Raw genomic sequence first — 15216 nt, 5'->3', positions numbered from 1 at the left:
TTAATAAAGCTTAGAATAAACTTTAATCAAATATACTTTTTTTACACTTTTTTTCTAAAGCAAGCTAAAAGTAACAGCTGATAACTGACAGAAGAAAGAATGCAATTACAGAGTCACAAGCTGTGAAAAAATTTGTCAACGCCGACTATATGAAAAATCCGCAATTACTTTTTGGGCAACCCAATATAAACTATATTCCAAGTTCTTTCATTTTCAATAAGTTTTTCTGTGATTCCTTCTTAAGTCTTGAAAAAATATTCGCATGTGACATTCCTTTTTAATGCGATTGATGTCCTCTCTCTCTCTCTGCCCTTTAGTCGAAGAAAATCCTTTTACAATTGATTTTCCTACCACACTCAAAGCCGATTAAAATTTACGGTTTCATTATTGCATAAAATGTCAATAAATCAGTCTTTTTTTAATTTTAATTAACCACAAGTCTACTTTGAATAACAAAATCTTGTCTTTGTTCCCGGAAATGGGAGTAGTTATGTGTATTGTGAGGTGTGAGAAAACCCTGCAATTCTTTTGTTGCTCCCAACTACAATGTAGAAATCATGCGCAGCCACCCACTCACACTGTTCAATGACACCTAGGCTAATAATTCAATAAGGATTTCTACCATGTCACCAATGACAAATACATTTTTTTTCAGGTTTCGTTTTAACAAAATGTAGGAAACCAAATTGAAATGGAAAATAATTGGCACGAATGTGGTGACATAACACAACAAAAAAACAAAGGAATTTCACAAAATCAAACACCACAAGACACGGTAATTTAGTAGCAAACGACGCAATTCTTGAGAAATTGCGTAAAACCAAATTAGACATTATTTATGTCTATGGTAGCAGAGTAAAAGTATGAGTAGCCTCTTATGGCAGAGATGACATCAAGGGAAGAAATGTTGCAATACCAAAAAACAAAATTTTGCAGCCCAAAAATTTAAAGTTTGGCAAAATTTTTGAAATTTTTTTTTTAATTTTTCATTGATATAAAGCTCAGATAAGACTTTAAGAAAGATATAAAATATTGTCAAAATTTTTAATAGAAAATTTAGGGATAATGTCTAATTTTAAAATTTAAAAAAATCACACCATTGGCTGCTAAGAGACTCGTCAAAGCCTAGTGTGTCATATCCGTCCGTCTTAACGGACCACAGATTCATGGCATGCCAATTTTCCTACTTAAGCTTAGATTTTTAGCATTAATGCTTAATTGGATCTACGCACAAGGACAAATTAACCACCACACACCATATGTGAGTCAGTTTTCTGAGCAACATCTTCTCAACCAATACCAATTCCAGCTCGACTAACGTAAAAAGAATGATTTATGATATCATATCAGTCTGGGATATGAAACACCAGGCACTGACAAGGGTCTTACTAGCCTAAAAACGCGTCTGCCAATGGTGTGGAATCAATGTCCGATTGTCTGATAGCTGGCAATCTTTATTCTTCAATTCACAAAAACAATCTCTCCTTCCTAACACACATTCTCGTGGTCATTTAAGCTTGAATAACATAAAAATAATGATTTATTCAAACGACCAGCTCTAGTAGCCAAAACAAATAAACCAAGATGAAGTTTACATTTAGAAAAAATTAGGTAAATTTTATTTTTACAAAAATTTTTACAAAAAATTAGGTAAATTTTATTTTTACAAAAAATTTTCCCATTATAGAAAACTAGCCGAACCGGGCGGGAGGCCACCGTAGCGCAGAGGTTAGCATGTCCGCCTATAACGCTGAACGTCTGAGGTCGAATCCTGGCAAGACCACCAGAACAAATTTTCAGCGGTGGTTTTCCCCTCCTAATCCTGGCAACATTTGTGAGGTACTTTGCCATGTAAAACTTCTCTCCAAAGAGGCACTGCGGCACGCCATTCGGACTCGGCCATAAAAAGGAGGACCCTTATCATTGAGCTTAAACTTGAATCGGATTGCACTCATTGATATGTGAGAAGTTTGTCCCTGTTCCTTAATGGAAAGTTCACGGGCAAAATTTGCATTTGCCGCACCGGGCTCGCCAGGAAGCCCGATTCGGCTGCGCCTTCTTTAACTCTCTAATATCTTTTTAGGGAGGGGACACTTCGCCCTGAATGCGAATATCGAATTTATGTCACTGTAGCCTATGTCCTTCTATGCTGGGTTCGAATCCTGGCAAGAACATCGGACAAAATTGAAAGCGGTGGTCATCCCCTCTTAATGCTGGCGACATTTGCGAGGTACCATGCAATGCATGGTCGTGTAAGTAATTCTCCCCAAAGACGTGTGGCACTCTATACGCCGTTCGTACTGGCCTAAAAGATAGGTCCCTTATTATTCAGTTTAAACTTGAATCGGAAAGCACTCATTGATGTGTAAGAAGTTCCCCCCTGCCCCCTCCCAAATGCAGTTCTTTTGAGTCCTATATAACCGTATTGGTAATTATTTCCGGTTTAGGAGGTATTTCGGGGGTGGGATGTCCATCCAGACACTTGGTCCTTCAAGTAAATATAAGCTTCATGCTCGACTTTTAAAAACATATTACATGAGCCCCATAGTGCATGATGGGTAAATAAGTTCTGTTTGAGGGTGGGATGGACCCCAGGGTCTTTGTCCCGAAATTGAGTATCAATTTCCCGAAAATCAATCAATTTCCACTCCAAATAGCTTCTAAATAATAGGGAGGTATTTTGGGGTGGGGCGGCTCCCCAACCACATGGCTATTCAATTGGATATCAAATTCGTTTTTTCTCTCAAGCACCTCTCGTTTGAGCCCAAAATTTTCTTGATTGGTCAATATATCCATTTGGAGGGTTTTGGAAGGGCCCCGAGGCACCAGACCCCAACAATAGAAACCACGCTTTGTTTTTGGTGTCAGTAAGAGTGCAAATGCGAACGAATCGCATAACTAATCTCCGAGATCTGATGTTTTTAAGAATAAGGGTAATGAGAAGTGCTTTTTTAAGAGAGCGATGGCACCTCTGACATTTTGACTCAAATATATATATCAAATTCGTGCTACACTACCAAATCCCTTTAATTTGAGCTTCATATTGCCATGGTAGGTAAATATGAACCGTTTAGAGGGTGTTTTGGGCATGGGGCGTCCACCGGCACTTTGTCCGGAAAATAGATATCAAATTCATTTCTCCCAAAATACCGTTGATTTGAGCTTCATATTGCCATAATCGAAAATGAGGTTCAGTTTAGGGGGTGGATAAGGGCGTACCTCCAAACTCTTGACTCCAAAATTGGATATCAAATTCGTTTTCTACTCTCAAATACCTTTCCTTTGAATCCCATATTGCCATTAAGGGTCAATTAAACTATTTCACGTATTTTTAAGAAGAAAAGCGCCACCTAGACTTGAACGCAAACTTTAATGTCATATTCATAATCTTTTCCCAAATATCTCTCATTTGAATCCCATATAGCCATGGTCGGTTAATATGCCCATTTTGGGGGAATTTGAGGGCTGGGGCGACCTCCCATTACTTGAACCTAATTTTTTATTCCATATTTGTAATCTAATGCCAAAAACTTTTCATTTGAGACCCATATTAACATGAATGTCTAATATATCTGTTTTAAGGAGTTTTGGGGTTAGGGCGGGCCGCCTGGTTCTTGGATCCAAATTTTAATACGATATTTGTTTTCTAGTCTCCAATACCTATTATTTGATACCCATATTGTGCTCATCGGTCCACTATTGGTTTTGGAAGGCGTTTTTGGGATTAAGGGGAGGGTCCGCCCCCATCCAATATCTAAAAATTATATAGCCCATGTTTCCTTCTACAAAAACCTACACAATCTGTGAAAATTTTAAGAAAATTGGTTCAGCGGAGTCCCATATAGTCATAATGGGTCTTAAGCACTTTTGGGGCGTTTTTTGGGTAGGGGGTGACCCCCTATACTTCGATTTATTTTGTATGACAGATTCGATATCTACTCTCGAATACCATTCATTTGAGCCCCATATTGACATGAACGTCCTATATGTGTTGGGGCGGCCCGATGGGTACTTAGACTCAAATTTAAATACCATATTTGTATTCTACTCTCTAATACCTTTCATTTGATACCCATATTGTCTCGATCGGTCCACTTTTGATTTTGGATAATGTTTTTGTCATAGGGGGGTGAGTCTGCCCCCTTCCGAAATCGAGAAATTGTATAGCCTATGTTTCCTTCCAGACCAACCTACACAATATGCGAAAATTTTGAGAAAATCGGTTCGGCCGTTTTTAAGTCTATACGGAACAAACAAGCAAACCGAGTGCCATATAGCCATAATTGGCTAATGTACCCATTTTGGGCGTTTTGAGGGACTGGGGTGATCCCCTTACTTCGGCATAAAGTTGTATACCAAATTCGTTATCTAGTCCCCCATACTTTTCATTTTGTCCATATCGGTCCACTTTTGATTTTTTGGTGTTGATTTTGGGGTAACGGAATAGGGTCCGCCCCCTTCCGATATCAATAAATTATAAAGCCTATTCCTCCTTCCTGACAATATTGGCAATATACACCCGAATATCTTTCATTTGAGTCCCATATTCTAATGATCGTCAAATAAGCCTATTTAAAGGGGTTTTGAGGCTGGGGCGGCCCCCCAGTTACTTGAACCCAATTTATGTTTGTTTTTTTGAAGGTGCACAATTATCCCCTGGTGAAAATAGGGTACTAAATATTTTGATATCTGAATGGGGGAGCGGACCCTCCCCCTTATCCTAATTTTCAGAAACGTCAGATCTCGGTGATGGGTGTTGCGATTTAAGCGAAATTCTGTGTGCTCTCTTATAGTAACCTAAAAATCAAAATTTGGTATCTAAATTTCGGGTGGGGTACCTAGGGGGACCGCCCCACCCCCAAAAATTACCAAAACCATATTTAGACTAATCACGACAATATGGGACTCAAATGAAAGGTATCTAGGATAAGAAAACGTATTTGATATTCAATTGTCGGATCAAGTGTTGGGGGGACCACCCCAACCCCTTAATACACCCTTAATTTGGACTTATTTAACGACCTTGGCAATATGGGACTCAAATGAAAGGTATTTGAGAGTAGAAAACGAATCTGATATCCAATTGAATGTTGACAAAATTTTCTAAAGAAAAACCTATTTAAAAAAAACTTTATATAGCAATTTTTTTTAAATTTTTTAATGAAATTTTTTAAAAGAAAGATAAATGGAAAAAATTCTATAGAACCCAAAACTGACAACACTAGTCTAAAGGCTTTGTTTCCAGCACAAAGAGACTGACTTCAATAATTCCCTTACTCACTTAAAGCAATTGTTTGTTTGTTTGTTTATTGATACCAGACATCACAAGATAAAAATCTTATAAGTGACGATGCCGGTTTAAGGAATGGATTACATCGAATATGTGTTAAGAAAAATATAAATAAAAAAGTAATTATATTATAAAATTTATCATAAGAGAATTTTTTTAGGAATTATACTTTAAATATAGTGTTTGAAAATTGTTTTCTTGAAAAGAGTAGCATTACTTATGGTTTGGATGTTGGATGGCAAATTGTTCCAAAGACGAATACTGTTGATTAAAAATTGTTTTTCAGAGTTTGAGGTTCGGAAGCGTGGTAGAATGATTTTTAGTCCTCTGCCAGATCGAGCAAAATGGAGATGATCATAAAGATATTTTGGCTGCTTAAGATAGATTATTTTTTGCAGTAAAATAACGCATTTCGCTTTGAGGAGGTTTTCGAAACTAATGTCGAATATTTTGTGGGCGAATTGAGAAATTCGGTCTCTCCTTTTCTTATTAAATATGTAGCGAGCAATGTTATTGTAGCTTACTTTTAGTTTGTTGAAGTCTCTCGAATCACAATTTGCGAAAATTTCACATCCATAAAGTAGAGTAGGTATAAGGTAAGATTTCGCTAAAAGCATACGTACTTGAAAAGGTGTAGAAGTCCGCACAGACCACAAACTTCGCAGCATTCCTTGAACTTTACCAACAGCTTTGTTTATATGATTAGTCCAAGTCAGTTTGGAATTGAATATTACACCAAGGTTGCAGGATGTATCAACAGTTTCTATTACCGAGTTGTTCAAAGTAGCTCTTACAGGAGGAATCTGGGTGGTTGATCGTTTTAAAATTTTCATCAGTTTAGTTTTTGACGGATTTAGACAGAGACTATTTTTACTCGCCCAGTTCTGGATTTCATTCAGATCGCAATTAATATTATTTATACATGATTGTACGCAATTTGGTTTAGCGCTGGAGAAAAGCTGAACATCGTCAGCGTACATTTGCACATTACAATGCATTGGAATATCAGGTAGATCATTTATGTATACAGAAAAAAGTAAGGGACCAAGGATAGAGCCCTGCGGAACACCTCTAGGTACATCAAGTGCCGCAGATGTTGTATCACCGACATTGACGGATTGACGGCGTCCGGTAATGTATGATGAAATCAGTTTACAGGCCGGTTTGGAGAAAAAGAAAAGTCTGTCAAGCTTCGAGATAAGAATATCATGGTTCACTGTGTCAAAGGCTTTACTGTGGTCCAGTAAAACCAGAAATGATACCATATTATTATCCATATTTTGTCTCAATTCTTCCACAACGTCAATTAATACAGTAGAGCAGTTTCTTTTTGTTCGAAAACCAGATTGTCTATCATTCAAAAGACCTCTGAAACTCAGGAAGGCATCTATTTGAGTATTTATAATACGTTCCAAAGCTTTAGAGAAAAACGGCAGGATAGCAATCGGACGGAACTCTGAATTCTGTTTGGGTATCGGTATAATTTTTGCCAATTTCCAGTCTGTTGGGAACGTTGACTTTGTAAGAATGTTGTTATAAATGTGTGTAACAAATGGAAGTATTTTCGGCAGTACCAATTTGGCAAATCTAGGATGTATGCCATCAAATCCCATTGCGTCAGACTTTATGGTTGCAAAACTTTGTAAGACTTCTTCGGGACTAACACATCTAAACGAGAATGTGTCTTCAATCTGTGCTGTAGAAATATTAGAATAAGTGTTTGTGCCAGGGTCCACAGTATTTATTTTCAAAAAGTTTTCATTTATCTCATCTAGGTCAGAGATAGAAAGACAATCAGTGTTGGTATTGGATTTCGATCCAATTCCGATGTTCCTTATTTCTTTCCATTTTCGCTTACTATCAATTGCATTTTCGAATTTCCTTTTATAGTACTGCTTTTTGGACTCGTTAGTCTTTTTGAGCACATCTCTTCTAGCGGATTTAAACGTGTCATACAGTGTAGGCAGTCTATAACGTTTCCATCTTTTATATGCCAAATTTCGAACGCTGATCAAGTGCTTGATTTCAGGAGTAAACCATGGCTGTTGTTTTCTGTTAGTATAAATGACTTTGACAGGAACGCATGTGTCGTAAATTGAGCAAAGGTTATGATTTAGGAAGGAAACTTGTTCGTCAACACCTTCCATATAGAAAATCTCTTCCCAAGGTACTTCATCTAAACTTTGATGCAGAAGTGGCCAGTCAATGTTTTTGAAGTCGCGATATGTCGATGTACAAACAGTGGGATTAATTTCGAAGTGGTATGTGACGAAAAGCAAATCATGCTTGGAGAATGCGGGGGCATCTAGCTGATTGTAGAGAGATATTTTGGACAAATGGCTGACAAAGAACACATCTAGCAGACTCGCGTTACTTCTTGTGAAGTGAGTTGGTGCGGAATCATTCACAGGAAGTAGCCCTAGGGTTTGCATTGAGTCGGCAAGACAGCGCTCAACAAGCAAGTTGCTATTAAAATCACCAGCTACGATTATATTGTCGTACTCGATGGAAATTATATCAATAGTTTCTATTAATTCTTCAAATTCCGCTGTACTCTAAGGATTCCCATTGAAAATATTCCCAGTTGTATTCCCTTACTCATCGAAAAAACATTACCCAAAGTCGATGAAGCTTTGCGAGTTTTGGAGGTGGGGTGGATGGGTTTTATATTTTCTTTAAATTGAAATTGCTGTCAATGGATGCAGAAGCGGCAAAACAAAAACACCCCAGATATATTGATAGCTATCATTAAGGCATTTTGACATGTGAAACAAATTATTAATAGGATATTCTGGCATTTAATAGAAAAATACTTTCACATCATTGAAGGCAATGTTGCTCTCACCAAAACCTAAAAACAAAAAAAAACATGGAAGAAGGAAACACAAAAATCCTTAAGGACCACTTTTCTGCATTTTTGTAGCAGAAGAAATGACATTGTGAGACTTTTAAATTTGTTTTGGCTTTTATTTCCCTTGTCTGCTTAGGAAAACACTTGGAAAAAAAGCAAATACTGTCGACTTACCTATTGTTGTTATCAGCGTCAGCGAGTACAGAAACGCTGAGGCATAAGTCCATTTATGTGAGGGCGGATTCATGGGCACACCGGTCTGATGTACCTTCGATTGACTGCGTACGGTGCGCAGCAAAGTATCCTGTGAAGAAGAAACGCACACACAATGAGACAAACTCAAACATTAGCATCAGCAATGTAAACATTTTTTTTTTGTTTTTCGTTATTTAAAGGCTCATCTAAGCTTGGAGACAGTAAACATTTATTTTTGCGTTGGCTGGTGTCGCATGGCAAAGTTATGTGGGGGGTGGTGATGGTGTGAGTTGCTGAATGACACGGCTGACACTTACCTGAAAATGTTGCACCTCCTGAGCTGCCAAGCGGGTCCAATTTTCTTTATACAAAATATTCAAATCTTCTGTTATCGACCACAGGCGATCAACCGTTCTAAAAATAAAACGAAAATGACAGCACAAACAAATTAGAAATTGTTGTTATGGTGTAACAAAGATTTAGAAAAGTGTCAACATGTACTTAATTCAAAAAAAATTGCCCAGCCCAGCAGTAAGAGGGGAATTATGCGTAATGGCAAACAAAACGCTGGCCTATAAAAGAAAGTTGCTAGTATGATGACTGGATTAACCTGACAATACGGAGGAGAGGAGACCAAATACTCGTGCAGAATTTGTGCTGCCATCAAGGAAAAATCAAGATTTAAGGTAAATGATGCCATAGTGCAGGGAAAAATAAAAACTCATCAGCCATTTGATGTATCTTATAGGCAATATATTATGAAAAAAAGTGATGTTGTCCCTTCCGCCCCACCCTACAACACGATGTTCATCAATCTATATGTCCCTTTGGAAATTAAAGCAGCTGGTTTCCAATTACCCCCGTGTATATTTAGTTGCAAAAAAAGACCATGAGTTTAATACACTTGTCATTATACAACCAGAAAAATGTCCTCATCAATCAGTCTTGCCCACAAATTCGTATAATTGTTCTCAGAAATAGCTGCTGCGTCCCAAACCATATTCCCCACTACTTCCTTGTTAACTTTAGTCGGAACCAAATTTTCTCTCTCCCTCAAGTAATCACCTTTCATTATAATCTATAAATGTCCTGCTCTATTAACCGCACGTGCTGCCATCAATTCGAAGAAATTCTGTTTGGCAAATGATGCATCATTTCACACAAAGTCCTAACACTTTTTACCCAAGAGATTGTGGTTAGTCTCACCATTATTATCTATTCAATTTGATACTTTTTTATATAAAACTGACAAAATGAATTCCTTTTTGGGTTAATCAATGCTCCTCAAGCTGGAAAACAAAGGGAAATAAATTCCCATATTTTGGGCGGGATATTTTTAAAAAGAATAAAAATCGCCATTCTTTAATTTTTTTTCCCAAAAAAAATAAATTAACTATATTTAAAAAAAAAAATTGTAAAAATAGAAAAAATTTATAAAAAGTTTTACAAAATATTATTTCTAAAGAAAATTTGGGGATGGTCCCATAAACACTTTTCCCGGACATTGATACCAGATTCGTGATTTACTTCCAAAGACCTTTCATTTGAGCCCCATATTGCTATGGTCGTAAATTTGTCCCCTTTGGGTTTTGGGGGATGTTCTCGGGATTGGGCGCCCCCTCAAACACGTGGTCCCACATCTGGATATCAGATTCGTATTCTACACTCAAATACCTTTTATTTAAGCCCCATATTGCCATGGTCAGTAAATAAGTCCTGTTTGAGGGGTGTTTTGGGGAAGGGGTGGACCCCCAGAAACATGGTCCCAAATTTGGATATCAGATTCCTATTTTACTCGCACATACCTTTTATTTGAATCCCATATTGTCATGGTGGGTAAATATGTCAGATTTAGGGGTGTTTTGGGGGTTGGGGTGGTCCCCCAAACACTTGGTCCGACAATTGGATGTCATATACGTTTGCTAATCTTAAATACCTTTCATTTGAGTCCCATATTGTTGTGATTGGTCTATTTATATTTATTGCAGGTTTTGGGGGTGGGGCGGCCCCCTAGGTACCCTATCCGAAATTTGGATACCAAATTTTTACTTATAGGGTACTATAAGAGATCATAAAAAATTTCGCTTAAATAGCACCACCCATCCCCGAGATCTGGCGTTTCTGCAAATTAGAGTAAGGGGGAGGGTCCGCTCTCCCTTCAGATATCAAAAAATGTAGTACCCTATTTTCACCACGGGATCATTATGCACCATCAGGGAAAATTTCAAGAAAATCGGTTCAGCCGTTTACGAGTCTATAAGGAACACACAAACAAACAAACCTACAAACAAACACAAATTGATTTTTATATATAAAAAGACTATCCGATCCGGGCCCGCTCCGCTGCGCCTTCTTTAACTCTCTAATGTTTTTTAAGGGTGTATCCCCACCCTCGCCCTGAATGTGGATATCGAATTCGTGCCACTGTAGCCCAAAAATTTCGAACGAATCGCGTTGCCAATCTCCGAGATCTGGTTTTTTGAAAATTAGGGCAATGAGAAGTCCTTTTTAGGCGAGGGATGGCACCTCAGACATTTCGATTCAAATATCAATATAACATTTGGGATTCACTCCCAAATCCCTTTAATTTGAGCCCCATATTGCCATGCTCGGTAAATGTAAACCGGTTGGAGGGTGCTTTGGGGATGGGGCGCCCACCGGCATTTTGCCCTGAAAATAGATATCAAATTCCTTCTTTACTCCTAAATACCGTTGATGTTGCCAATGTCGGAAATGAAGTTCAGTTTGGGGAGTGTTTTAGGGTGAAGCAGTGCTTCGCGCTCGACTTCAAGGTTTATCTCAAGTATCTGATCGGAAACCTCTTCCCTTCCTTCCAGTTTTCCTATAGTCGCCTCGATTATATCGCGATGGCATGAGCTACTCCCATCCTCAATCCATTCTCCCATCCCTGTATGTCTATGGGTCGGATATCTAGAATAGTCTCCAGTGCCATAGTGAACGCGGTCCTCATTGCTCCGCCTAAGCCAAGTAAAACATGTTCTCTGAACCTGTTGTATGGTCCTTATGTTGCAGTTTTTCTCCTTAGCAGTCCACTAAACTAATGAGGCGTTTGTAAGCATTAGTCTAATCACGCTCCTGTAGAACGAGAGGGGACGAACCTCGGATTCAGGCCCCATTTCGAGCCTACGGACCGTCTACATAGTGCCCAACATCTGTGAGCTTTCTCAGGAGTTCAAATCCCTCCTCAGTCAGCATCCGCAATAGGTCATTTATGGTGGTCATCCATAGGAGTGGCGATAAAATGCCTCCCTGGGGCGTGCCTTGTGCCACTTTCTCCCTTATAGTTCCTTAGCATATAGTTTATCCTAAGGACCGGGTCCACCCTGTACTAGTCTAAGGATTGAATCGGTTTCTCAGTCTGCACATTGTTAAAAGCCCCCTCGATGTCAATGCATACTTCCAGGGTGTACGTTTTGGCATCGGAGGATTTTTCTTTTTTATGCACAACCTCGTGCAGGGCAGTCTCTATCGACTTTCCCTTGACATAGGCATGCTGTTTGTATTTGAGCAGTTCGCTGGATGTCTTATTCTTTATCATGGTGTCCACAATACGTTCCATGGTTTTGAGTAGAAAGGACGTAAGGCTCATGGGTCTTGCCTTGCCGGGTTTGGGTATAAACACCACCCTTGCCTTCTGCCAGGCTTTCAGAATATATGCAAGTCCTATTGGCCAGATGAGGCGCCAGATAGTCTACCTCTTTCTGTAGTAACGCCGGAAATATTCCATCAGGTCCGGGTGACTTAAATGGTTTGAAGCTGCTCCTTCACCATAAATTCCGTAATTATAAACTTTCGATCGACGTCATTATTCCAAGATTCCGGTGTCTCCGTGAGTCCCGTCGAATCCTATGGAAAATGGGTTTCCATCAAAAGCCTCAACATGTCCTTCTTTGTCTCTGCTCCCACTCCCATGTCGTCTACTAAAATTTCAGTTTGGACAAGGGTTTTTGAGAGAAACTTTTTTATCTTGGCGGCGTCATTAACGCTTTTGATTTGTTCGCAGGAGGCACGTTTTACCGCTCCAGGAGGCACGTTAACCTTATATGGCAGCTATCATAAAAACTGATCTTGAATCTTGATTTCTTCAGCCTCTAGAGGGCGCAATTCTTATCCGATTTGGCTGAAATTTTGCAGAAACGCTTCCAGGAGGCACGTTTTACCGCTCTGGTAATCTTATGTGAATATTTTAAGAAATCCGGTTCAGCCGTTTTTGAATCTACGGAACATACAAAGAAACGAGTCCCATATAGTCATGATGGTTGATATGCCTATTTGAGGCGTTTTTAAGGGTGACCCCCTACACTTCGATCTGATTTTGTATGCCAGATTCACAATCTACTCCTGAATACCTTGCATTTGAGCCTCATATTGACATGAATTTCCACTATGTCTGTTTGATACTTAGACCCAAACTTCAATACCATATTCGTATTCTACCTATTCTTCAATACCTTTCATTTGATACCCATATTGTCCCGATCGTTTCCCTTCTTGAGCGTCTAGAGGCCGCAATTTCTATCCGATTTGGCTGAAATTTTGCACGACGTGTTTTGCTACATGACTTCCAAAAACTGTGCAAAGTATGGTCTAAATCGGTCCATAACCTGATATAGCTGCCATATAAGCTGATCTTGAATTTTGACTTCTTGAGCCACTAGAGGGCGCAATTCTTATCCGATTTGACTGAAATTTCGCATGACATGTTTTGTCATGACTTTTACCAAATATGGTTCAAATCGATCCATAATCTGATATAGCTGCCATATAAACCAATCTGGGAGCTTGACTTCTTGAGCCTCCAGAGGGCGTTATTATTATCCATATAAGCTGATCTTGAATCCTGACTTCTTGAGCCACTAGAGGGCGCAATTCTTATCCGATTTGGCTGAAATTTCGCATGACGTGTTTTGTCATGACTTTTGCCAAATATGGTTCAAATCGATCCATAATCTGATATAGCTGCCATATAAACCAATCTGGGAGCTTGACTTCTTGAGCCTCCAGAGGGCGTTATTATTATCCGATTTGGCTGATTTTGTACAACGGCTTTTCCCATTACCTTAAACATACGTGTGAAATATTGTCCGAATCGGTCTATATAAACCGATCTCTCTATTTTACTTCTTGAGCTCCTTAAGGGCGCAATTCTTACTGAAATTTTATACAATGACTTCTACTATGGTCTCCAACATTCAAATCAATTATGGTCCGAATCGGACCACCACTTGATATAGCTCTAGTAATTGCGGAATTTTTTAAAGAAAATAAATGCATTTTTAATAAAACTTAGAATGAACTTTAATCAAATATACTTTTTTTTTTACTTTTTTTCTAAAGCAAGCTAAAAGTAACAGCTGATAATTGACAGTAGAAAGAATGCAATTACAGAGTCCCAAGCTGTGAAAAAAATTTTCAACGCCGACTATATGAAAAATCCGCAATTACTTTTTGGGCAACCCAATAGCAATTCTTTTCTTTTATCCTTTGTTTGCCTAAAAAGAGATTTTGGGAAAAGAACTCGAGGGTATATAACATTCGGCCCGGCCAAACTTGGCACGATTTTACTTGTTTTTAATTATCAAAATTTTTTTTATAGAATTTTTTTTCTTTTTATGGAATATTTGCTCAAAATCTAAATTTTTAATCCCATCCTTTTAAAATCTCTTGTTTGTTGATTAAGAATATATTGTCAAAGTTTTTTTGTCCCCTATAGAACTTGTTTCGATGTTGTTTAATCTTCATTTCATTTTGCTCATTCTCAACGACTTTGTCCTTCAAACTGTTCTTTATTCATGACACAATTCGTCATTGATACCAGCTATCTATTCAACCATCTTGATGTCCATTCCCCATGGCGTTTGGTTACTATTCATGTTAACCTGCATATCTTAAGTAGCTCCCACCGATGCCAGCTCTGGGAAATTTCGAATAATCCTTAAAACGCCAACAAGTATGAAATATGCATATCCAGCAAGAAGATCAGCTTGGGTTTCCAAGAATGGAGAAAAGGCCAGAGAATGTGAAAAACTAACTTTTATTGTATGATTGTCATGTACTCAAACTTATTATGTGGCAGAGCCGAACATACAAAACTACATTCAAAGGAATTGATATTCTGCAGTAGAAAGGTAAACATGGGCTCTTTATTGCATTTTCAAGAAGTACACAAGCAAGCAACAACAATAACAACATCTTATAAATTTTACAGAATATACTGCTCTCAAACGATTTCGACTGTTTGCTGCTTATTCTTCAATAAACAATTACAAATGAACTTATTGATTTAGTGACCTGCTCTTCTTCTTTACCTTACATTTGTTCTACCTTGCCTTTGTGTTTCCAAAATGGAAGAAAAACAAGGCAGTAGGTTCGATTTGTGGTTCCTGCAGGCTAAGTGGAGGGTAAAAATCTGCATATGTAATACGAGGTTGCCAAGTGGATTATTTATTCTATGCATGCATTCGGCCATGCTGCCATGCTGCCATGGTATGTTGTGGTGCAATAGCAAAATAAACGTAAATAAATTTAAATTCAAATGCAATCAATTGTAAAGGAAAAACACAAAACAATAAGGCATCAATGTGCATAACAAAAGGATATTGAATTCAAAGGATCTGCTTCCTCCCACCGCTCACCCACTAGTGGGGCAAAGCTAACATAGCAGCAAGCAAGGCTTGATTGCAATATACTCAACTCATGCACACACACACACAAGCACATGGAGCGTGTTTAAAGTCATTAGCAATTGGAGCAAGCGATAGGACTCTCTAGTTATAGCGGTAGTTGGTAATTGCAATTATTGCCATAGAAAGCCCCAAAAGGGGGGGGGGGAGGAAACAGAGGCTTATCATCGCTCAAG

General features: G+C 38.4%; 1 protein-coding gene across 1 annotated transcript in view; it reads right to left on the bottom strand.

Moving 5' to 3' along the window:
* Positions 1–15216, bottom strand: part of LOC106082961 (TWiK family of potassium channels protein 18) — a 221478-nt gene that overhangs the window by 88061 nt on the left and 118201 nt on the right. Inside the window, exons 4-5 of the mRNA XM_059366847.1 lie at positions 8654–8750; positions 8316–8445 (exon numbers count right to left, since the gene is read on the bottom strand). Coding sequence (XP_059222830.1) covers positions 8316–8445; positions 8654–8750 — 227 coding nt within the window. The remainder of the gene's footprint in view (positions 1–8315; positions 8446–8653; positions 8751–15216) is intronic.

The sequence above is a fragment of the Stomoxys calcitrans genome, chromosome 4, assembly GCF_963082655.1.
Source record: "Stomoxys calcitrans chromosome 4, idStoCalc2.1, whole genome shotgun sequence".
NCBI lineage: Eukaryota > Metazoa > Arthropoda > Insecta > Diptera > Muscidae > Stomoxys > Stomoxys calcitrans.
The sequence above is the reverse complement of the archived record's forward strand: the minus strand, read 5'-3'. Positions and strand labels throughout refer to the sequence as shown.